The sequence below is a fragment of the Macaca mulatta genome, chromosome 3 (genome assembly GCF_049350105.2).
Source record: "Macaca mulatta isolate MMU2019108-1 chromosome 3, T2T-MMU8v2.0, whole genome shotgun sequence".
Lineage (NCBI taxonomy): Eukaryota > Metazoa > Chordata > Mammalia > Primates > Cercopithecidae > Macaca > Macaca mulatta.
In genome coordinates this window covers 183,858,910-183,884,495 of record NC_133408.1, presented here as the reverse complement: position 1 = coordinate 183,884,495, position 25,586 = coordinate 183,858,910, and the positions used below count along the sequence as shown (strand labels likewise).

General features: G+C 38.1%; 1 protein-coding gene across 8 annotated transcripts in view; it reads right to left on the bottom strand.

Moving 5' to 3' along the window:
* Positions 1-1,361: 1,361 nt before the first annotated feature.
* LOC708012 (olfactory receptor 2F1-like) overlaps positions 1,362-25,586 on the bottom strand; it is a 98,009-nt gene continuing 73,784 nt past the window's right edge. For 4 of the 8 annotated variants that reach the window (XM_077997621.1, XM_077997620.1, XM_077997617.1 and 1 more), the window contains 3 exons: positions 17,340-17,487; positions 16,768-16,963; positions 10,736-12,156 (listed from right to left, as the gene is read on the bottom strand). In XM_077997621.1, the coding sequence (XP_077853747.1) occupies positions 11,180-12,133 (954 nt within the window). In that variant the 5' untranslated portion in view covers positions 12,134-12,156; positions 16,768-16,963; positions 17,340-17,487 and the 3' untranslated portion in view covers positions 10,736-11,179. Of the gene's footprint in view, positions 5,548-10,735; positions 12,157-16,767; positions 16,964-17,339; positions 17,488-17,537; positions 17,635-25,586 lie in introns of those variants that run through there. The other 4 variants (XM_077997622.1, XM_077997618.1, XM_077997623.1 and 1 more) reach the window with 2 other exon arrangements.

The window sequence follows — 25,586 nt, the reverse complement described above, 5'->3', positions numbered from 1 at the left end:
AAAATATAATTAGCCTTTCTATATTGAATACATGAAATGGCTTTTGTGGATGACTGGTGTCATTTATATCTTATATATTTGGTAGAATTCCTTGAAGAAACACTTGATTTAAAATAATTATTTGAAGGAAAATTCTTAAACACAGATTCGAATTTCTTAAATATAAGACACACGATTTCTTCATGTGTCCATTTTGGTAAGGTTTTTTTTTTTTTTTTTTGAAATTTCTCTGTCCCATCAAACATTCAAATTTATGGGCCTAAATTTGTTAATATTTTCTTATATTTTCTAATTTATATAGAAACTGTGATAATGTGTCTTTTTCTTTTGCTGACATTGTTTTTTTCTTCCAGTTCTCTCTATCTCCTCTATTTTGATTAGTCTGGGCAATATATTATAAGTTTCACTAGAAAATAGTTTAAAATCATTTGATGCAAGGAGGACAACAAATAATCCAAATAGATTATGATACCAAAACACAGGCAACAAAAGGAAACATACGGAAGTGAGATTTCTTCAAACTAAATGTTTTCACACAAATGTTGATTGATGGAACAATCAACAGGATGAAAAAGTCACCTATGGAATGGGAGAAAAGAGTTGCAAACCATGTATCTGATAAGAAGTTTGTATCCAAAACATATAAAAAATGTAGACATCTTAATAGCAAAAAAACCCCACAAATAACCCAATTCAAAAACTGGCAAATAACTTGAATAGCTCTTTTTCCAGTGAAGACATAAAAATGACAAACAAGTATATGAAAAGGTGTTCAGTGACACCAATCATCAGAGAAATGCAAATCAAAAAACACAATAAGATATTACCTTACACCTGTTTGGATGACTATTATTAAAAAGATAACAGATAATAAGTGTTGGTGAAGGTGTGGAGAGAAGGAAGTCTTTGTATATTTGTGGGAATGTGTGTGGGAATTTGTGTGGAGAAAAGGAAATCTTTGTATATTTGTGGGAATGTGAACTGGTTATATCACTCCAGTATATATTGGATGATGATATTTTATATTGGAATATATATTATATATAGGAATATTATTCAGCCATAAAAAAGGAAATCCTGTCATTTGTTACAATGTAGATAAACCTGGAGGACATTATGGTAAGTGCAAAAATCTAGGCAAAATGTAAGATCTCACTTATATGTGGAATCTTAAAAAGTTAAACTCATAGAAGTAGAGAATAGAACCATAGTTTCTAGGGGATAGGATATGGGGAAATAGGGAGATGCTGGTAAAACGTTCCATTATCAGATGAACAAGTTCTGGGTATCTAAGGTACAGCATGGTGGTGATGGGTGTGTTAATTAATTTGATGTGGTAATCATTATGTAATGTATAAATATATCAAATCATGTCATACTTCTTGAATATATACAATTTTTATTTATCAATTAAATATGAGAAAAGAGAATACAAATAAGGGGTAGTCTCATCCTTGGAAAACACCATTTAATTTAGCAAGTAACAGAAAGAAGACAATTATTTCCTCCTTTAAGAAGAAAATTCTTAATACTATAAAAGAAAGCAAACATCATTTCAAAATTATCTTCAAATATATACGGAGAGAGCTTTTAAAATATGTCGCTCTTCTGAGCTTCTCTAGCCCAGTGTGGGACAAGTTGATAAATAGCTAGGACCTTGAAAAATCCATGGCTATTACTTCAGATCCACTTCGGAAAAAAAATACATGTGCTAGAAAAATAAATAAAATCTACCCGATCTTCTCTTTGAGAAGGAATTGCTGATCTATTAAAAAGATTTGATTGCAACAATGTAGCAATGTATTTCACAGATCTATTTTGGAGTTCTATCAAATATTAAAAGAACACATGCTTTCAAATTTGCACAAGATTTTCAAAAGAAAAAAATGAGGGATTATGGCATACCTAATTGTGTAAGATTATCATAACCATGATCCCAAAACTAGATAGGGAATATGAAAGAAAGAAAAATTCAGTCTGAATGGGGAAAATGGATAGAAAACTTTAAAAAATATATAGCAACTCCCATACAATCATATATATAAAAATATTTAATGCATCATACAAACTTGGTTTAACTCAAGACAAAAAAGTTTAATATTAGAAAATACTCGATTATTTGCCACATTATTAGTAAAAGAATAAAAGCCATATGATCATATTAATAGACACAGAAAGATATTTTAAAATTAATATATATTTGTGATTTTAAAAAATATAGACCTTACTACTGATGAAATGCACATAAAGTAGATAAGCTTAGAAACAAAATAAAAATGTCATACCCCTATATATTAGTTTGTTCTTACACTGCCATAAAGAACTATCTGACACTGGGTAATTTATAAATAAAAGAGGTTTAATTGGCTAACGGTTCCACAGGCTGTACAAGAGGCATTGCTAGGGAGGCCTTACAATCATGGTGGAAGGATGAAGGGGAAGCAAGCACACATTCCTATGGTAGCAGGATACAGAGAGTAAAGGGGGAAGTGCTACATACTTTTAGACAGTCAGATCTTATGAGAACTCACTCACTATCATGAGAACAGCACGGAGAAAATTTGCCCCCATGATCCAGTCACCTCCCACGAGATTCCCCCCACAACACTGGTGATTATGATTTAACATGAGATTTGGGTGGAGACACAGAGCCAACCTATATCAACCCATCTTTTTTAACATTATACTGATAGTCCTAACCAGTAGAAGAACACAGGGAAAAAAATATAATAATATCAGGATTGGGGAGAAAAAAGTAATATTGTTATTTTATTTTCAGATTATATAATTTTCTATATAAATAACCTAAAAAAATCTACAGATAAATTATTATAATTATTAAAACAATTAAGCACGATCTTTGCATTAAATAAAACAGTATCAGAAGCGATTGTGAATTCACCTTCTGGCCATGATAGAATAGCTGGGATGGTATTCATCTGACCTACAGAACTAGAAAACTGACCAGAATATACGAAGCAAAGGTTTTCAGACATTGGACAAAAGGCAGGGCAAAACAGTACTATCCCAGAGAAGGAAAATAAATGAGGTGAGTCATAAGTACCCTTGCTTATTTCCCGGAGAGAGTTACCAGGCCACAGCACAAAGAGAGGGAACTCAAATGGAGCCCATGGTCATCCTGAGTTGAGAAGACAAAATTTACAGTTTGGAGAAGAGTGACAAAGAAGAGAGCTAAAATGAGGGAAAACTTTCAATATCTGAAGATGGTTATCCTTCAATCTTTTGCTGACCTGATCTTTGCATAAATATGAGGAACCTTCCTAGGCCAAGGAAATAACCATCAGACCGAAGTAAAAAGACTAATCTTTAAAGCTAACACAAGGCTCAGAATAGTTCATGTGCTCTCCAGTGAGGATAGAAAGACCTCAAACACACAAGACACTGAGTAGAATCCTTAGAAAGGCATAGCCTCAGGAACAGTGCAAATTGACCCTACACTTAACACTTGGCTGGACCCAACCTAACACCCCTTAAAAGCAAGACTCGATACGTAAACTAATTCCAAGCAGTTTAAGTGCTTCCCAGAGAAAAGAGAAAAATATTTAAAGGAAAACAAAAGTACTCGGCACCAAAAAACATGAAACTCACAATACTTACAATCCAATTAAAATAAGTCCAGGCATGCAAAGTAGCAGAAAAAAAGTTCCCAGGACACAACATAAGGAGAGGGAACCAAAACAAGCCACAATAAAGAGAAAAATCAATCAATAAAAACATATACAGAAATAACAGATGATATAATTAGAAGACAAGTACATTAAAATATCCATTATAAATAAATTTCACATTTAAGTTGGTACAGGAAAGCCTACACATAATGAGGAGAAAAAAACCCAAGATATTAATGTCACAGGATCCTTGGGGTGTCACTTTGCCAGCTGTGGCCGGTGGCACCTTTGCCCAAGTTTTGCTCAGGCTCGCTGGTCTTGGTCCACCCGCTCAGACTGGCAGGCTGAGTTCAGTTTGCACTACTGGCCTGGATCCAATGCCTGCCAAGGGTGAGCCAGGCATAGAGCAGTGAGGGGTGTGTGAGCGAGCAAGCTTGGGCCTGGCCTCTATGCACACCCAGGCAAGTCAGCTACGGCAGGGTGGGCAGCTCCAGATGCTGACATTGGTGCCAGTTCCCTGTCAGGCTGCAGCTAGAGCAGGTGTACTGCAAGCAGCTTCCACAGCTGGCACTGGGCAACACGGTGGCACCTGGAAACTGGGAGACTCCAGGAACCATGGAGCCCCAAAGAAGGTGTTACAGCCCTGGCTCGGGGAGCTCCTAGGTCTGGGATCCGCGAAGGGCCACAGCTCTTTTCGCCTCTCTTCCCTCCTTCTCATTGCTCGCAACATGGTGAGAAAAGGATGTGTTTTAGCCCTGTTTGTGTTACAGCTCCTCCAGTCCTGCCATTCGGCAGGTCCCAAGTTCTCATCCTGTGTTGAGGAAGAATGAAGTATGCGGACAAGTGGAGGGTGAGCCAGGCAAAGAGGTGCTTGACTGAGCAACAGAACAGCTCAGAGGAGACTCACAGTGGGTAGCTCCTCTCCACAGGCAAGTTGTCCCACAGTGGGTAGTTCTTCTCTGCAGGCAGGTAGTCCCCGACATCTGCTCAGTTCTCAGCTGAGAGAAGATCCACAATGGGTAGCTTTTCTCCACAGGCAGGTTATCCCTACATTTACTCAAGTTTGGCTGAGTCGGGGGGTTTTATGAGCTTCAGAGGTAAGGAAGTGCATGCTGATTGGTCCATGGGCAGCCATGGGGTGGCATGAAAAAAGCACCCTAAGTTCTCATTCTGGTCTGCAGAACTGGCAGCTTGGACCCCAGGTTTCAGGCTGTCCCTGGCCTGAAGATGAGGTTTCACTGGGGACCCATTCTTTTCCGCCCAGGAGCCAGTCCGCCTCCTGCTGCCATTAACCTGCTGTCCACGGTGCCCATGGCACCCAGGCTGTTTGTGCTGAGGGGTGCCTGCAGGCCCACACTGAGCCACCCTTAGCCCCCTCTTGGCCTTCCTCCCATGCATGTTAGGCCGAGGTGGCAGAGGACTGGTGTGTCAGCGCTGCCCTGAGGACACGCACACCTGGCCGGGTCGTGACAGAGCCGGGGCTCAGCTACAGCTTTGCTCCAAAATTGGAGAGGGCACCAGTCACTGAGAACGCGGAGAGTCCAGGCAGTGGGAGCAAGCACTCTCTATCCTGTGGGGGAATGGGGGCTTCCTGGGCCCCTGAGAGTGCGGAGATGCCCAGGTCCGCTGCTGGGTGGCTGCAGCTGCACTCCTGAGGGTGGGGTTGCTGCCCCTCCAACTTGGATGGGGGTGGGGCTTCTGCCTGTTCCTGGCTCCCGCCAACTCCACGGAGCTGCAGCCCCAGCCGCATGTCCGTCACTGCAGTCACTGCAGCCGGCGTCATGGTCGTGGCCGCTCCAGACAGGCTGCTGCTGCCATCATTAACACACCCAATTCAAACTACTAGGTGATGAAAAACACAATATCTAAGATTAAAAAAAAAAAAAGGCAGTGGATAGAAGTAACAGCAGATTCGACACTGCAAAAGAAAAGATAGGAGAATTTGCTGATATAGCAATAGAAACTATCCAAAATGAAACAGACAGTTATAAAAGAGTGAAAAAGTTGAATGTGCTTCAATAAGTTGTGAGTCCTAGAGGGAAAAGGGAGGGATGAGGTGTGAGGGAAACATAATCAACAATTAAAAGCCCCACAATTTCAAATATGATAATAACAGTGAACCTGCACATTTAAGTAGCTCAACAAACCTGTGGCATAAAAAAATAAAAAAATAAAAACATAACAAAGTGCTATATTCCTAAAATGTTGAAAATAAGTAATGAAGCAAAAATTACGAAAGGAGCCACAAGGAAAAAAGGCACATTGCATACAGAGGAACACAGATAAGACTTACAGAAGAACTGAAAGATGAAAAAAGTGCCAACCTAGAATTCTATGCCCAGAGAATATATATTTCAAAAATGAAAGAGAAATAAAGACCTATTTAGTTATACAAGTGCTACAAAAATGCAGAGCCAGCAGACAAAAGCATCGTAAGCAAAATTAAGGTCATAAATCAATGAAAAAAAAGTAAAGATTAAAGCCAAATTAATAAAACAAAACAGTAAAACAAAGAAAATCAAAGTTCTTTGCCCATTTTTAAAATTGTGGTTTTTTTGCTATTAAATGGTTTGAGTTTTTAAATGTTATCAAATGTACAGTTTACAAGTTAAAGAAGTCCAATTTATCGTTGCCTAACCCCAGATTGCTAAGTTTTTTCCCATGCTTTCTTCTAGAAGTTTTATGATTTTACTTTTACATTAATCTTCTAATCCACTAAGAGTTAGTTTTCCTATGTAGTGTATATATAAAAAAAATCCTTCCTTCCTTCCTTTCTTGGTTGTTTGCTTCCTTCCTTCCTCCTTTCCTTTCTTTCCTTTTCTCCCCTTTCCCCCTTCCTTTCTCTTTCCTTCCTTCCTTCCTTCCTTCCTTCCTCTTTCCTTCCTTCCTTCCTTCCTTCCTTCCTTCCTTCCTTCCTTCCTTCCTTCCTTCCTTCCTTCCCTTTTTCTTTCTTTTTATGGGTGTCTAATTTTTCAAGCACCACGGTAGAAACGATTATCTTTTCTCCTTTGAATTACCTTGGCATCTTTATCAAAAATCAATGGACTGAATTGGTGAATTTCGTCTAGTTTTGGACTCTTGTCTATTCCATTAATCCATATGTTTACCTCTGAAGAAATATTTCACTGTATTGACTACTGCAGTATATTGACTGTATTGACTAAGTTTTAAAATCAGTGAGTGTGTCAAGTTTGTTCTATATTTCAAAACTATTTTGTCCATCCTCAGCTTTTTGTTTTTTGTATAAATGTTAAGATCACATTGTCAAATTTTTGAAAAACTCCTGATAAGATTTTGACCAGGATTGCAATGAATTTACAGATCAAATTGGAGAGATTACCATCTTAATAAAATATTGAATCTCCCAATCCTTGAATATGACATAAATATCTGTTTAGTTCTTCTTTAATGTCCCTCATTTTAAAAATGGTTTCCACTGTATAATCTTGCACATATTTAGCTTTCCCTTAAGTATTATTTCATGATTTTATGCTCTTTTACATGACACTTTGATCTAATTTTATTTTCTACTTGCTCATTGCTAAAAATAAAATATATTATTTATTACTGACATGTATCCTTTGCCATTGTTAAATCCCTTATTGGGTTTTTTTTAATTTAATTTTTTATTTTTTTGAAACAGAGTTTTGCTCTTGTTGCCCAGGCTGGAGTACCTGCTGGGTTCAAGCGATTCTCCTGCCTCAGCCTCCCAAGTAGCTGGGATTACAGGCGCCCACCACCGCACCCAGCTAATTTTTTGTATTTTTTTTAGTAGAGACAAGGTTTTGTCATGTTAACCAGGCTGGTTAACCACCTGACCTCAGGTGATCTGCTTGCTTCAGCCTCTCAAAATGCTGGGATTACAGGCTTGAGCCACCGTGCCCAGCTCCTTACTAGTTTTGATAGGGCTTTTTTGTGGCTTCTTTGAGATTTTCTATGTAGATGATTATGTCATCTGTGAGTAAAGATAGGTTGACTTTTTTTCTTTTCTGATCTTTATTCTTTCATTTCTTTTGCTTTCCTTTTTTCAGTGACTAGAACCTAGAATATTGAAATGGCGTGCTGAGAGTGAGCGTCCTTGATTGTTCCCAATCTAGGAGAGAATCATCTAATCTTTCACCATTAAGAATGATGTTAATTAATAGAATTTTGTTGATGTCTTTTTTGTATTTAGGAAATTCCCTTCTATTTCTAGATTATTTAATTTTTATCATTAATAGACATTGAATTTTGTCAAATGTTTTTGTCACCTATTGAGATGAGCACTTTAAAAAATCTGTATGCTCTTAATGTAGTGAATTACATTGGCTTATTTTTTAAAAGATTTTATTTTGAAGTAATTTTAGCATTACAGAAAATTTTCAAAAATAGCACAGAAAATTTCCATTAATATTCTCATCTTATATAACTATAATACAAATAAAAGAACAGGAAACTAGCATTGTTGCAACTGATATTATTTTGTTATTAGCTAAATTACAATGCTTAATCTAATTTCATCAGTTTCCCATTCATTTCTTTGGTCTTTGTCTTTTTTTAAAATTTAAGATGCTATCCAGGATCCCACATCGTATTTACATGTTATTTCTCTTCAGTCTCCTTCCTTCTGTAACAATTCTAGTCTTTCCTGGACTTTCATACCTTAACACTTTTGAAGAGTACTTTGCATTCCTGTGACAAAAGTAATTGGAAATAAATAAGGACGGCGTTACCACAAAGGGTCACAAAATGACTTTTGGAATATTACATATTTTGTTTGCGGTTGTCATAAACTTTCATCAAAAACTCATAGAACCATACACTTAAAATGGTGAATCTCACTGTGTGTACAATATGCACCATTAAACTTGATTTAAGAAAGGAAAGAGAAAAACGACAAATAATGTTATAAAAAGGATATAAGCACTATTTCAGTAGACATTCAAAAGATAATCACCAAAGTTATGAAGAGATTTATGTCAGTAAATTTAAAAACTTAAAAATAGACAAATTCCTAGTAAAATGTAATTCATTAAAAGCTGATGGAATATAAAATAGCCTGAAAAATTCTCAGAAACATTAGAGAAATGAAATACTTATTAAAAGTATTCCCACAAAGCTAGTTATATGGGTAAGTTCTATCGAATTTTTACAAGGAATTGTTTCTGTCTTACATTCTTTGGAGTGGAAGTATGTGATTGTGTTACAAAATGTGGTGTTCTGAGGTAGTAAGTCAGGCAATATAGGTAAGCCTATGTTTTACTTGGCAATAGATATGCCCTGACATGGAACTTTTATTCTAAAGGAAGGGATGTTTCTTTCTAGTTGGAATGAAGCCTATGATATCATATGAGCCCCATCTTCAGTCTTCTACTGACAATGGAAAGTTAGGCCAGATGATGTCTACACTTATTTCATATCTACATTATATAAGTTTATGACAATTTATCTTAAAGCAAAATTGTCATCACTCCACAGACTGCCTCCTTTTTTTGATTTCCATATGCATGAACTATAGGATTATGTCCACTCGTTTAAAAAATCAAGAAATGTAACTGTCTCCTTTTTTGATTTCCATATGCATGAAGTATAGGACATGTCCACTCATTTTAAAAATTAAGAAATGTCAAAAAAGTGTAAGAGACTGTTGAGAGCCACACTGTCTCCTTCCCCTTGTGTGGCTGCTTATGGCTCTTAAATTTATCACAGATTTGACTTTCACTTAATCTCTAGCCAGAGTACTTGGATAGCCCTTAGCACTTAGTGAATGGGCATAGAGAGTTATGCACTTACATAGTACTTAAATAATAGTTGGCATTTAGTATTTGTGATGGCCCTTAGCAAATTGTTTCTCTGTAAATTGGAGTGTGATAAAAATTTATTTTAAAGACTATTTCTGGTTGTATAATAAGCATCAGTAATTTTCAAGTACATAAAATACCAAGCGCATTAAATGTTTTGTAGCCTTTCATGTTATCTTCTGATAATGGTTTCCTTATATTTGGAATGGGAATGATAATGCCAGCTCTCCCTATCTTACTACATAAAGGATAAAGAAACAAGGCTATAATGTTCATTGAGTATAAATATACCTTCTGGATTATGTGTCCCCCTCCCCATACTTGTGTTGAAGTCCTAATCCCTAGTACCTCAGAATGTGACTGTATTTGCAGATAAGGTCTTTAAAGAGGTAATTAGGCTAAAATGAGATTATTGGAATAGACACTGATCCAGCACGAGAAGTGTCCTTACAAGAGGAGGAGGTTAAGACACAGACACACACAGAGGGATGACACCTACAAGGCAAGGAGCAAGCCCTCACAAGAAATCAACCTTGCCAACACTTGTATGGCAGACTTCTAACCTTTAGAGCAGTGAGAAAATACCTTTCTGTTATTTGAGCCACCTACGCTATGGTACTTTGCTATGGCAATTCTTACAGTAAATTAATAAAACAGAAGAAATGAGATGACAGACAAAAATACACTTTAGCAATTAAAGCTATTCAAATGCAAAGTTATATTGTCCAAATTAACAATAATATAAGTAATGTCGATTCCCATATCTCTATGTGCTGATTTTGCTCTTAATTTTTTTTTAATTTTTGCAGTTATAGGTTTTTATTTTGAGGAATAGAATTCAAAATAAAAAGAATGTATTTTTCAAAAAATAAATAATGGTAAACTCTTTACAGTAAGCTAATCTGCTATATTTGTCTTCTTTGGAAAACAAGAGTCACTAACTGTAGAGCACCATAGCTGCATGGAGGTGTTTCTCACTTCGTCCTGTTCCCCTTTGCAAAGAAAGTAAAAGATCTCTGAAGGGTAGGTGGTTTAGGAAGCCCTGGACGTAAAAGATTCTCCTATAAGATCTCTATTTGCCTACTGTTCGTAATAATAACATTTTTAGAAGCAGCGTGAGACAATGGTTCTGAGTGTAGACTCTAGATCCAGACAGCCTGAGTTTCAACTAAGAAAAGTGGTCAGGCACCGTGGCTCACGCAGCTACTGAGGCTCAGCTTTTCCTTGGCCAACACTGTCATTGTGTACAAACAACATTTGGTTATATTGTGATCAGAGTGAAACAAGATCTTTAATTGATGTTTCTCCATGAATCACAAATACTTACATCACATATTATTGTGAGCAAACTTTCAATTGTGAAAATGCATTTGACCAAAAATATAACCTGTCTGAAATATTGAAAAATAACCAGTTATTCAGTGTAAGATCTAGGAATAGGTCCATGATTACAAACAATGTAACAAACCCAACAGTACAATAATATGGTACAGTTTCTTCCAATTACTATCAAGACAAAGAAATGGAGACTAAATAAGTGTGGTAGGTCTAAGGGGGCCATGCCATACTCCACTTATCATGCTGCTATGACATAAAAATACCCCACATCTCACTCCCCAACTCAACAATTCAGCCTCCTACATAACATCCACAGTACACGCTACGTCATCTCCTTCCTGGTTGCCAGGGCAACGTAGTTTATGCCTGTCAGATCTAAGTTGGGTGGAGAACACTGAGGCAAAGCTGTTTTCTCTAAGTCATCTTGACGAGTCAAGTTGCCAGCTTTGATGTTAACCCAGAGAATTTCCATAATAGTTTCTTCCAGGCCCCCTTCACCTCTTTATTTCTTAGACTGTAAATCATAGGGTTCAGCATTGGTGTCAAAATGGCATAAAAGAGAGAGATCAACTTCTCCTGAAGGACAGAGGGACTGGAGTGGGGATGGATGTAAGTGAAAATGGCCATGCCATAGCACAGGGCAACCACGGTGAGGTGAGAGACACACGTGTGAAAGGCTTTCCTCCTTCCTTCTCTGGACTGGATCTTTAAGATGGTGGAGATGATCCGGATGTAGGACAAAAGAACCAGACATAAGGGTGTCATCAGAAGAACAATGCTAGACACAATGATGGTGACCTCGTTGGAGGAGGTGTCCACACAAGCCAGCCTGATCAGAGCTAGAATTTCACAGAATATATGATCAATAAACTTGTTTGTGCACATGGGCAGCTGAAAGGTGATGGTGGTATGCATGAGAGAGTTAATGGATCCACTGACCCAGGATGTGATGGCCAACTTAGCACACAGCGCTCCATGCATGATGACCGAGTATCGCAGGGGATCACACACAGCCACATAGCGGTCATAGGCCATCACTGCCAGGAGAACAAACTCAATCCCACCTAAGGCCAGGGAAAAAAATAATTGGGCTGCACAGCTCTGCAACGAGATGGCTTTATGTTCTGCAAGAAAATGTGCCAGCAGCTGAGGGACTATGCTTGTGGCATAGGAGACATCGACAAGGGAGAGGTTGGTGAGAAAGAAATACATGGGAGTGTGGAGTCGGCTGTCCAGTCTGATCAGAAGGACAATGAGACAGTTCCCCAGCATGGTCACCATGTACATGACCAAGAATAGGACAAAGAGGGAGACCTGAGCGTCCCAGTCACTGGACAGGCCGAGGAGAATAAAGTCACTCACCCAAGTCTGGTTATCTGTTCCCATTAAAATATTCAAGGATTATTAATCTGTGAAGGGAGTCAGAAAAAAACAGAAGCTGTTGAGTAACCATAATAATAACTTTTTTCTTTTTTTATTATACTTTAAATTCTGGGATACATGCGCAGAATTCAAGTTTGTTACATAGGTATACACGTGCCATAGTGGTTTGCTGCACCCATCAACCCATCATCTACATTAGCTATTTCTCCTAATGCTATCCCTCTCCTAGCCCCTCACCCCTCGACAGGCCCTGGTATGTGACGTTCCCTTCCCTGTGTCCATGTGCTCTCATTGTTCAACTCTCACTTATTAGTGAGAACTTGTGGTGTTTGGTTTTCTGTTCCTGTGTTAGTTTGCTGAGAATGATGGTTTCCAGCTTTATCCATGTCCCTGCAAAGAACATGAACTCATTTTTTTTTAATAGCTGAATAGTATTCCATGGTGTATATGTGCCACATTTTCTTTATCCAATAAATCATTGATGGGCATTTGGGTTGGTTCCAAGTCTTTGCTATTGTGAATAGTGCTGCAATAAACATATGTGTGCATGTGTCTTTATAGTAGAATGATTTCTAATCCTTTGGGTATATACCCAGTAATGGGATTGCTGGGTCAAATGGTACTTCCAGTTCTAGATCCTTGAGGAATTAACTCAAGATGGATTAAAGACTTAAATGTAAGACCTAAAACCATAAACACTCTAGAAGAAAACCTAGGCAATACCATTCAGGACATAGGCATGGGCAAAGATTTCATGACTAAAACACCAAAAGCAATGGCAACAAAAGCCAAAATTGACAAATGGGATCTAATTAAACTAAAGAACTTCTGCACAGCAAAAGAAACTAGCATCAGAGTGAACACGCAATCTACAGAATGGGAGAAAATGTTTGCAATCTATCCATCTGACAAAGGGCTAATATCCAGAATCCACAAAGAACTTAAACACATTTATGAGAAAAAAAAACAAGCCCATCATGAATAATTTTTTAAGAACACATATGTATATGACCCACCAGTGCTAGCCTCAGTCTTTAGATTATTCATGAAGCTAAGCTAATAACCTGGATTCCAACTGCATTATATCTACTCTGCTTCAGAGAGACAGGCCAGTCCCTAAATAAGGACATGATTTGTCTCAGGGACGTCGGTTAAAGCCTGGAGATAATGTAGTACAGTTTTAGGATTTCTACATTTTTACCATCTTCCCTTGATTCCAGTACAAGAAAAGCATGGTAATGGACAATTGTCTGAAAAATGATAAACAGCAAAGACAGACAATTGGAAAGTATCTCAAATACATGGACTAGACTCAGCTTGATGAAATATATGTATCATTTACCAAAGAAAACATTGGGAAGAGGCAAGGGTCTTGTGGAAAGAGCCTCGAATCAGAGAACCTAGGTTTTATCTAGCAGGTAGGTGATTTTTGTTTAGTGACAAGTTTCATACCTAAGATAGATTACTATTAAATGACTTATAGTTACATTTAAGGTCAAACTTAGATAGGTTATAGGAAAGTACTTGGTGTACACTAATTGGTAGTACTACTATAGTACTATGGGTGTTCGCAGTAAGATGACTTCTGCCTTGGGGTAAAGTAGCAAATGTGTTTACTGTCACATACCCTCCACAAAATCAAATATAAATTGATAGCAACCTCTGATAGATCTGAAGGCTTGGATGCTTTGAGGATTCACTGGCCTTTTTGATAGGCTTTGGTTTCTTCAATCATTAGTGGGATAAAGGAGAACATTGTGATGGCATCTTGTTCTTTGTATTTTTCTCTTTTCAACTTGCTACTGTTAAGAATCTATCCTTTAAATGCGGGTTTAAAAGAAAGCGAACAAAAAGATGAATGCTTAGACATTTTAGACACAAGGGATGTAGCCAAAGCAGGTGTTTAAAGACCCTTCTTCCCTGTCTTCAGGGAAGATGTGTTTTGGAATGGAGATTCCCTGATGTTTTCTTTTGCAAATGCTTTTTCAGTAAAACTAATGTGCTACATCATCAATTGTGAACCTTAAACAGAAACAGGTTACATTTGAAAAAGTTTTAGAACTGACTCCTTCTTATTTCATGTCCACCTATTCACTAACTTTTCTTTTATTGCAGTGTACACAGTAAGGGAGAGAAAGGAGGCAGGGGGCATTGAGGGCAGAAGCAGGGCAAACTAGAATGTCTTAGCTACACGAGAAAGACTGTCAATGCTGCAAGTCGATAAAGTATTAAACAAAATATGTAGTTCCAGAAATGCTCGTCTCCTTCATGGTTCAGAGTCACATTTATTTTTTCTAAACTCTCCCATAATGTTCTCCTCAAAAGTTTCTTCCGCCTCCAACACTTCCGCCTTTACTGCTCTGTCCTGATGCTCCCACCAGCACCCCTCAGGGTGCTTTTCTTCAATCCTGACCGGCCTGAGAATACATCTGATTGCCTCAGAGAAGACATTCTAATTAAATTCTACAACCTCAAGTATATATTTTACTGAAAAATAACTGCCAACCCTTGTTGAATGAATAGAAGATGTGCGCCAGAAGTAGACATTTTTTCCACTAATTAGGCAAATATCTTGCAGTGCCATCTTTGCAAGATGCTGATTTCAGGGTGAAGATCACCCTTCCCTGTTCTCGAAGCGTTTGCTCATCAGTGGGGAAAAAGACAGACACAGTGATTGTCACCAGATCATTTTCTCCTCTGCCCAACAGGAGACCCTGCGAGCCCGTGACTGACTGTGCTCCTCTCAGCCACCCTACACGTCTCTCCACTATAGTCCTTGTCACATTACAAATGAGTGACAGTGTCTCATCTCAGAGAAAATGTGAACTTCGGAGTCTAACAGCTTCTGTTGTGGAACCACATCTGTTTGTTCTGCTTCCCGAGACTTGGAGCAAGATACTTAGCATCTCTGAGCCTCATATTCTTCATGTGTGAAATGTGCCTAATATTGGCCAGCTGAAAGGTTCTGGGTGAAATTAAAGGAGTTGGACGACTAAAGTTCCTACAGGAGTGCTGGAACAGGCAGGTGTCTGTTATTTACTGATGATCCTTAGTCTTGATTTCACTCTCTCTCTTTCAGAATCTTCTTTAACCACTTACTCCTCCTCTCTACCATCCTCACGTTCCTCTTGCTCCTAAGCAACTCCTTCTCCCTCATTATAAAAGAAAATATACAGAAAATATTTAGGAAGCTTTAGCGTATAGATAGCATTCTAAATCCCCCTTCATTTCACATCCCTAATGACTAGAATCCATTTTCTGGATTTATTTCCTGATATTCATTCCTTAGCCAGTGGAAATTTCTACCCTCACTAATCTATAGAATTTGAATTTTTTTTTTTTTTTTTTAGATGGAGTTTCGCTCTGTCGCCCAGGCTGGAGTGCAGTGGCGCAATCTCGGCTCACCACAACCTCTGCCTCCCAGATTCAAGCGATTCTCCTGTCTCAGCCTCCTGAGTAGCTGGGATTACAGGAGCCCACCACTACGCCTGGCTAATTTTTGGTATTTTTCGTAAAGACGGGGTTTTACCATGTTGGCCAGGCTGGTCTCCCCGACCTCAGGTGATCTGCCTGCCTCAGCCTCCCAAAGTGCTGGGATTACAGGCGTGAGCCACCGTGCCCGGCCGAATTTGAAAACTTAAAGGTTACTGATAACCTGTCATCAGCAATTCCAGAGAATTTTATTCTATTTGCATTCTTCACTCAGCTTTTAACAATGTTACCTATTTGTTCCTTCAAAGTCACAACTCTGTCATGCACTTCTGTCCTGATCTCCCTCCAATCCATTTGCCTTGTGAGCATTCTTAACCTTCTTAGTTCTCCTGCTCCGTTCTATGAGCATTTGCTAAGGTTCTGTGCTCAGAAGTCGGACTCTACTTCTAAAGTTTTATTGGAAGGCTTGTTATTTCTAGCTATAATAATTAATATCAGCTCTATATGGCTCACTCTCGATTTCACATTTACCTTCTAGATTTCCCTCCAAAACTCCAAATGCATTCTGCAAAAGCTGAATGAATGTTTCCTAAATGTCTCACAAATGCCTGTACTCCCCTATCCACAAATGAAATTCCACCCTGTCCTCTTTATTTCTATCAACAGAATTAGATTTGTCCCACTCTTCCAATGAACCATCTTTTATTTTTCCCTCCTCCTCCCCATGAGTAAATCCTCTTCCTTTATATCTTCTATTGCTTATCATTCATCTTCCTCTTAATCTTCATCTACATTTCCCTTTGTCCTCATCATTCCCATTTTATAATCCTTTCCACTCTCTTTGTCAATTCAAACAGAGGATGAGTCGGATACAATCTTGGATAAGGCTTGAATCCAATCGCAAACATAGTCAGGCATAGTGAGTCTTCCCCATGTCATAGAGATGATGCTCTACATCACTACATATATGATGCCCCACTGCTAGGGAGTAAAAGACCAAAAGGTTTTCTCCTGGGAAAATTTGTTTGTACATCATCTTTTGTAAAACTTTTTTGAGTCTTCATCATATGTGGCCTCCTTTTGGAGCTCTCTACAACCTCAGCTGACGCAGAGTTCTGAACACAGAAACAGAGCACATGAAGATAAGATGCACAACTTAACAGCTATTTCTCTTTCATGCTGGTCTAAACAAACAAGAAGCTTACCTTTATACAGTGCAGCTCTCAGTGGAAATGGCATTTTTGTTTAGCGAAAGATTCATCTGACCTGTTGTTGAACACTTGGTTTTGATATACACGAAATACATCCATCTTGGAGAGGAGTATTTTCATCATCCTAGCGCTGGGGAATGGAGAACCCAGTGCCACTGGGCAGACAGTGTCCCCAAGATGGTTTTATATCCTGAGAAGAAAAATTGCTTTACTTCTTTGGGGTCTTGTTATCTACTTCCTGTCTTGATTTGGTTGTCTGACTTTTCACATAATCTGAATCCAATTACTGAGACCTAGTTTCTGAAACGTGCAATTCTGAAGTTCACCCTAGAGACATAATTTATCATGGTCTCATTCTGTTTATGCTACACCTTCTCTAGAGCTCTTGTCCCTCATATCTCAGAATATTCTTTTCCAGTGTAGTTTCCTCACTCTAGCAAGTTTCCATAGTGCAATCCCTAAGCTCATTTGAGAGATGCTGAATGACAGTCAGGAGACCTCAACTGCGGGCCCAGTTTGCATTCTAAGAGCCTTTTAACTTTGAACAATTAATTTAATTATCTTACATTTCATTTTTGTTTCTATTGAAAAGAAAATCAGGCTGGCCATGGTGGTTCATGCTTGTAATCCCAGCACTGTGAGAGACTGAGGCTGGAGGATTGCTTGAGGTCAAGTGTTCAAAATCAGTCTGGGCAACAGAGTAAGACCCCAACCCTACAAAAAAAAAAAAAGTTTTTTAGTTAACTGGCCGTAGTGGCACATACCTATAGTCCTAGCCACTCAGGAGGCTGAAGGTGGAAGATTGCTTGAGTCCAGGAGCTCAAAGTTAAGTTAGCTATGATTGTGCTACTGCTCTCCAGCCTGGGCAACACAGAAAAAGAAAGAAAGAAAAGAAAGTCAAAATATTTAGTATACACACTCTTAGGAGAATAATTGAGATGACAGACTTTAAAATAATTGACAATTTTTATTTTCTGGAAAGGTAATATACCCCTACTACATGTTCATGAAATGTTTTATTAATCTAGCCTTCTCACCTAAGCATCTTCCCCAAAAATGATATAGAATTTATCCATGGTATCTCTATTTTTTAGTTAATAATCATTCTCTTCTCCAGCCTCAGTTTTTACCCCTTCTTTTTTTCTCTGCTAATACTAAAGTCTGGAATTGAATAAACATACAACAAAAATGTACTTAAGCCTCTGGCCTTCAGAAAGCAAAATTACTTTCCTACATTTGTTACAATACTTAAGATGAGCAGGTTTCAGGCTGAGCATGGTGGCTCACACCTGTAATCTCAGCACTTTGGGAGACCGAGGCTGGCAGATCACCTGAGGTCAGGTGATCTGAGCCTGGCCAACATGGTGAAACCCCGTCTCTACTAAAAAATACAAAAATTAGCCAGATGTTATGGTGGGTGCCTGTAATCCCAGCTACTCGGGAGGCTGAGGCAGGGAGAATTGCTTGAACCCGGGAGGTGGAGGTTGCAGTGAGCCAAGATTACACCACTGCACTCCAGCCTAGGTGAAAGAGTGACACTCTGTCAAAAATAATAATAATAAAAATAAAATAAATAAATAAATAAGAGGTTTCGCATTCATAGTTTGTATTTCTGATTGAAACTTCCTAATAAATCATATTGTACTATTTTTGCCCCTCTTTAAGCCTCTGTTTGTACCCACCCTCTGATGATAGCTCTGTGATGAGCTCTCAAATGTTAATCAGTGCCTGCAATGGTCATGTCTACCTCAGTCTAGGATTAAGTTGTTTTCTAAGCAAGGCCCCCCTCCAACAAAGTGGTGGACCATAAAGATTTAGTGCCCCAACCTCTTGGGAAATTACCCGGAACTAGCATACGTTTGAGGGAAACTACGGAAGAAGGTTACAGGTACTCCCAAATTGGCTCATACACACAGAAGTAATGGAGTGTGGGAGTGGCTGCATTGGCAACACAGAGCTGATAGATTCCCCTCAGGAGCTTCATGCATTAGAGTGTTAATTGCTGTCACCACTCCCAATTCTCAAGGGCAGGGCCTCCATGCCACTCTTATTTTTCTTGTGGAAGACTGTTCTTCTCTATCCCTGTGTCCTGCAGAACCCCACTGAAGCCTTAGGTCACTCTAAAAAAAATTCATCAAAGCTTGCTTGGCAGAGTTTTAGGCTATTCCCCTATAACCCAAATCTAGCTTTTATCCTTCAATGCACCGATTCCAGTGAGCAGTGAATAGGCCTATATTCACAACGGGTTAAAGGGAAAAAATAAACCCTCTCCCTTGGCTCTAGTATTCTCTTATTTCTCCTTCCGGAGACAAGAGAGTTGTGCTTTGTTCTGCTGAGATATATGCAAAGAATATAATGGGCCACTGTGAACTTTACAAGAGTCCATGGATATCCAGTGCATGTCTCATGGTACTATTTAAGTTGCAAAATAATAGCACTGAATAAAAAATTCAATGCTTTTTATTCAATAAAAATATAATTTTTATTTTTATGTTTATGTTACACCTTCTCTAGAGCTCTTGTCCCTCATATCTCAGAATATTCTTTTCCAGTGTAGTTTCCTCACTCTAGCAAGTTTCCATACTGCAGTCCCTAAGCTCATTTGACTTATGTAGAAAAGTGAATCTTAGATGTAGAAAAAGTGAATCTTATGTTCTGCTGGGAAAAAAAGAGAAAGGAAGAAAGTTATCCAAAATAATACAACAGATTAACTTTGCGTACCTCTTCAAATTTTTAATATATATGAAGAGATTTCACACAATTTTGAGATAATGCAAGCATAGTGTCATTGTCTGATGTGTTCTTTATCCAGTATGTGCCCTTAAATGAATCATTTCTCTATTTATTTATTCGTCTACCAAGTCAAATACCGGTAATTCCTCAGTACCACCATCTACCTATCTACTTCCATTTTTAAGACTGCTTCATAGTTGTCTATCTCGAAATTGAATGAGTTCCTTCAACAAGCATTCATAAAGGCACACTAATATTTACTATAAATTCATACCCTTGGTATTGCAGAAAAATAAACATGAATATAACAAACTACTTCCTGCTAGGAATTATGCATATAATTAGAGTTGGCTACTTCCAGAGAAGCAGTTTGTTGGGCTCGCAATTCCTTGGCCTAAAAAGCATCATTTGCCATCGTTACAGTTTACTTAGCTTAACCTTAGCACACATTTTCTCACACTGTTAAAACTGACATTAAAAAGTAATTGAGGCCGGGCGCGGTGGCTCACACCTGTAATCCCAGCGCTTTGGGAGGCCGAGGCGGGCAGATCATGAGGTCAGGAGATGGAGACCAATCTGGCTAACACGGTGAAACCCCATCTCTACTAAAAATACAAAAAATTAGTTGGGCGTGGTGGCACGCCACTATAGTCCCAGTTACTAGGGAGGCTGAGGCAGGAGAATCACTTGAGCCCAGGAAGCGGAGGTTGTAGTGAGCCAAGATCGTGCCACTGCACTCCAGCCTGGATGACAGAGTGAGACTCTGTCTCAAAAACAAAAAAAGAAGTAATTGAAAATGTGTCATTCTGGAGATGGATGTTGGTAACAGAGAAGAGTGCATGGTAGTATGGCATGGTGGGGAGTGGAGATATGTGAACTCTCTGTTAAACGTGTCTATGAATGTAAAACTGCTCAAAAAATAAAGTCTATTTAAAAAGGAAAAATGGTAATTGAGCTTGTTCTAGCTTTCACTTAGGTTGTAAAAAGCTGGAAAGAGCATTGCTTCCATCCTAAAACCAGAAAAGGTTTGATAACCTACACAACTGTAACTATTCTTGAATTGATAAGAGAGCTGAGGTTGTAGGGAAACTAACTAGCATGAAATCTGAGGAAATACAGGTAACCCCAGAAAGACATGGGGCGTGAGCTCTGTGTTACCTGGGCCAGAGCATGAGAGGAAAATGAGGCCACCCTAGGTGCTAGTAAGAATTGCTTTGCCAAATTGCTGAAGGTTAAGTGTGAGGTACTGTGAGAATCAGGAACCGCAGATAAATGAGAAGTTTACATCTTTTCTCAATATTTTATTCTCAGACTTGGAGACTTGGAATGTCCTGATGAGAATGCTTGAGGGAGGGTGAAACGCCACAGAAAGCCTCCTTTACGATGCAGGTTGAGGTAAGGGCAGCAATAGTGGCTACAGGAAGACAGGAAGCCCACTCACTCTTACCAAGTCTGTCTCCCGCATGGGACGAAACCCGGAATCACTCACTGGAGGAAGGGCAGGAACGTTTTTTTCCCCACAGACAGAGGAAGACTACTGCCGAGGGAAGGAAAAAGCAAACAAACAAAAATAAACACTTTCTAGCCCTGAGTCCAGACCATGAGCCCTGTCCTAAGGCTGGGAAAGAGACTGGATCACTGTGACCCAGGGACAAGGACAAACGATGTGCCTAAGACTGAGATAGATCTGGAATAGCAAAGCATAATCCCCATTCTCTGTCACCAGGACAGCAAGAATTGAAGAGCAGGTATTGTGGCTTAAGTTTACCATGGACAAAAGGCAGCATGTGGAAAGACACAGTATGGTGTGGAGTCTCACAGTAAGAGCTTAAAACTGAGGGTGGACCAGCAATGTTTGAGAAAACCCTCCAACAATTAACTCTTCACCCCAAGCACAAGCAATGCTCAATGCTAGAGAAATTTAGATTCATTGGTGCACAGAGGATAATCAACAACAAAACTCAAATCCAGGTCAACCCCGGATGCCACTGATTCCCACATCCCCTGGACCTACCTACACACACACACAACACACAAAACTGTAGGACAACAGTGTTTTGTGGTTTTTCTCGTAGAGATTGTTTACCCCCTTGTTAGCTGTATTCCTTGGTATCTTATTTTGAGCATGTGGCTACTGCAAATGGGCTTGTGCATCTGATTTGGCTCTGAGTTAGAATGCTATGGGTATATAGAAACTATACTGATTTTTGTATTCTGAAACTTTACTGAAGTTGTGTATAAGTTCCAGGAGTCTTTTGGCAAAGTCCTTTGGGTTTTCTAGGTTTGGAATCATATTGTCACTGAAGAGAGATAATTTAACTTCTTATTTTCCTATTCAGATGCCTTATGGTTCTTTCTCTTGCCTGATTGCTCTGGCTAGGACTTCCAGTACCATACCGAACAGGAGTGGTGAGATTGGGCATCCTTGTCTAGTTTCAGTTCTCAGTGGGACTGGTTCCAATTTTTGCCTATTCAGTATGATGTTAGCTGTGGGTTTGTCATAAAAGGCTCTTATGATTTTGAGGTACGTCCCTTTTGCCTACTTTGTCGAGAGTGTTTTTTTTTTTTTCATGAAAAAAATGTTGGATTTTATAAAAAGATTTTTCTGCATCTATTGAGATGACCATATGGTTTTTGTCTTTAAGTCTGTTTATGTGGCGAATCATATTTATTGATTTGTGTATGTTGAACCAACCTTGTATCCCAGGAATAAAGCTTACTTGATCATGATGAATTAACTCTTTGATAGGCTGCTGGATTTGGTTTGCTCATGTTTTTTGAGGATTTCTGCATCATCCACCAGTGATATTGGACCAAAATTATCTTTTTTTGTTGTGTTTCTAACAGACTTTGGTACCAAGATGATGATGCTGGTTTTGTAGAACAAGTTAGAGAGAAGCCCCTTCTTCAGCATCAGTTCTTTTTTACATAGGGTAGAATTTGGCTATTAATCCATCTGTTCCATAGTTTGTTTGTATTTATTTATTTATTGACAGGTTTTTTAAATTACTGATTCAATTTCAGAACTCATTATTGGTCTTTTCAGGCTTTTAGTTTCTTCCTGGTTAAATCTTGGGAAGTTGTGTGTTTCCAGGAATTTATCCAGATTCTCCAGGTTTTCTAATTTGTGTGCATAGAAGTGTTCATAACAGTCTCTGTGGTTCTTTTGTATTTACGTGGGATCAGTTGTAACGTCATAGCCATCATTCCTAACTGTGCTTATTTAGATCTCTTCTATTTTTTGTGTGTGTAACGTCATAGCCGTCATTCCTAACTGTGCTTATTTAGATCTCTTCTATTTTTTTTTGTTAATCTAGCTAGTGGTCTATTGATCTTATTTATTTTTTTAAAAATCAACTTTTGGAATCATTGATCTCTTGTATGAATTTTTGTGTCTCAACTTCATTCACTGCTCGAAGAAATTGGAGACAACACAAATAAATGGAAAAACGTTCCATGCTTATGGATTGGAAAAATCAATATCATTTAAATGGTCATACTGCTCAAAGCAATGTACAGATTCAATGCTATTCCTGTTCAAACTGCCAATATCATTTTTCAAATTAGAGAAAGCTATTCTAAAATTCACAGGGAAAACAAAAAGAGCCCAAAGAGCCAAAGCAATCCTAAGAAAAAACAAACAAACAATAATAACAAAAAACCAAAGCTGGAGGCATCACATTACCTTATTTCATAATATGCTGCTACAGTAACCAGAAAATGTATAATACTGGCATAAAAACAGACACACAAAGCAAGGAACGGAATAGAGAACCAAAAATAAAGCTGCACATCTACAATCATCTGGTAATCAATAAACCTGACAAAAATTAGCAATTGGAAAAAGACTCCCAATTCAATAAATTGTGCTGAGATAACTGGCTATCCATATGCAAAACAATGAAACTGGATGATCACTTATCTCCATATACAAAAATTAACTGAAGGTGGATTAGATACTTAAAAGTAAGATCTCAAACTATAAGAATTCCAGAATAAAACCTGGAAAATACCCTTCTTGAAATTGGCCTTAGCAAAGAATGTATGGCTAAGTTTTCAAAAGCAATTGCAGCAACAACAAAAATGGACATGTAGGACCTAATTAAATTAAAGAGCTTCTCCACAGCAAAAGAAACTATCAACAGAGTAAACAGAAAACACACAGAATGGGAGAAAATATTTGCAAAGCATGTATCCAACAAAAGTCTAATATCCAGAATCTATGAGAAACTTAAATCAATAAGTCAAAAGCAAATAACCTCTTTAAAAAGTGAACAAAGGACATGAAGAGATACTTCTAAAAAGAAGACATACAAGCGGCCAACAAACATATGAAAAAATGCTCATTATTACTAATCATCAGAGAAATGCAAATCAAAACAACAGTGGTACATCTAACACCAGCCAGGATGGCTAAAAAATAAAAAAAATAGAAAAAAACAGATGTTGGCAAGGCAATGGAGAAAAACGGACATGTATACACTGTCTGTGGAAGGGTAAACTAGTCCAGTCACCGTGGAGAGAAGTTTGGAGATTTCTCAAACAACTGAGAGTAGAACTACCATCCAACCTAACAATCCTATTACTGAGTATATACCCAAAGGAAAATAAATCATTCTATTAAAAGGACACATGCACCTATATGTTCATTGCAGTGCTATTCACAATAGCAAAGTCATGTAATCAACCTAGGTGTCCATCAATGATGAATTAGATAAAGAAAATGTGGTACATATATACTATGGAATACTATGCAGCCATAAAGAAAAATAAAATCACATCCTATGTGGCAACATGGATGGAGCTGAAGGCCATTACCTTAAGCAAACTAGCATAGAAACAGAATACCCATGTTCTCATTTATAAGTGGCAGCTAAACATTGTGTACACATGGACATAGAAAAGGGAACAACAGACAATGGGGACTAGTATAAAGGGGAGAAAGAGAGGAGGGAAAAAACTAAAAATACTAGCTGTTGGGTACTATGCTCACTACCTGAGTGATGGGTTCAGTCATACCGTAAACCTCAGCATCGTGCAATGTACCTTTGCAACAAACCTTCACATGTACCTCCTGATCCTAAAATAAAGTTGAAAAAGAAAAAATACTGCAGGACAAGCAAAAGAGGCATGCCCATTTCAAGTCATACTCTTATTTTTTCTCAGAGTCTACTATCCTACACACACAATGTTTGGATCTAACCAAAATTAAAGATCAGAGGAAAAAGCTGGAAAAAAATGTCACTGAGCAAAAGAATTAACACAACCAGAATCAAATATGGCCTGAATATAGGAACTATCACACAGGGACTTAAAATAACTCTCTTTGATAAGTGAACAGATCCTGTGGAAAAGATGGTCAGCCTCTGTAAATGTATAAGGAATTTGTACTGTAAATTGAAAAATGTATGAAAGAATCAAATGGAAATGCTGGACATGAAGAACATAATAACAGATGAAGAATGCTGATGAGTGGGTTCAAGAGAGCCAAGAAACAATCAGTGAAGATAAAGGTAAATCAATAGGGATTAGCAAGACTGAAGCACAAAGAGAAAATAATAATAATGATAAAATAGAAGAGAGCAGCCAAGGACTGTGGTACAATATCAAACAATCTAACATACATAAAATTTGAAAATTCCAGAAGAGAAATCAAAGCAAAGTAAACGGAGAAGTATTTGAAGAAATAATGACTGAGAAAAAAAATAAAAGAAATTGGAGCTCAAATCCAAGAAGCTCAGCCAAATAGCATAACTGAAAATAAGCAAAGGAAAGTCTACATTCATGGTATTCAAACTGTCAAAAAGCTAAAATAAAAGTGAAAACCTTGAAAACAGACCAAGGGAAAAAAAAGATACATCATACACAGAAAAACAAAAACACAAATCAATGCAGATATCTTGTCGGAAACTATGCTAGCCAGAAGAAAATGGAGTTACATCTTTACAACTGTGAGATGGGGAAAACTATCAGCTAAGAATTTTACATGCAGAGAAAATATGTTTTTGAAAATTAAAGAAAAATAAATTCTTTTTCAGAAAAAAAGCAAATAAATATATTTCCAGCAGACTTAGACCAGA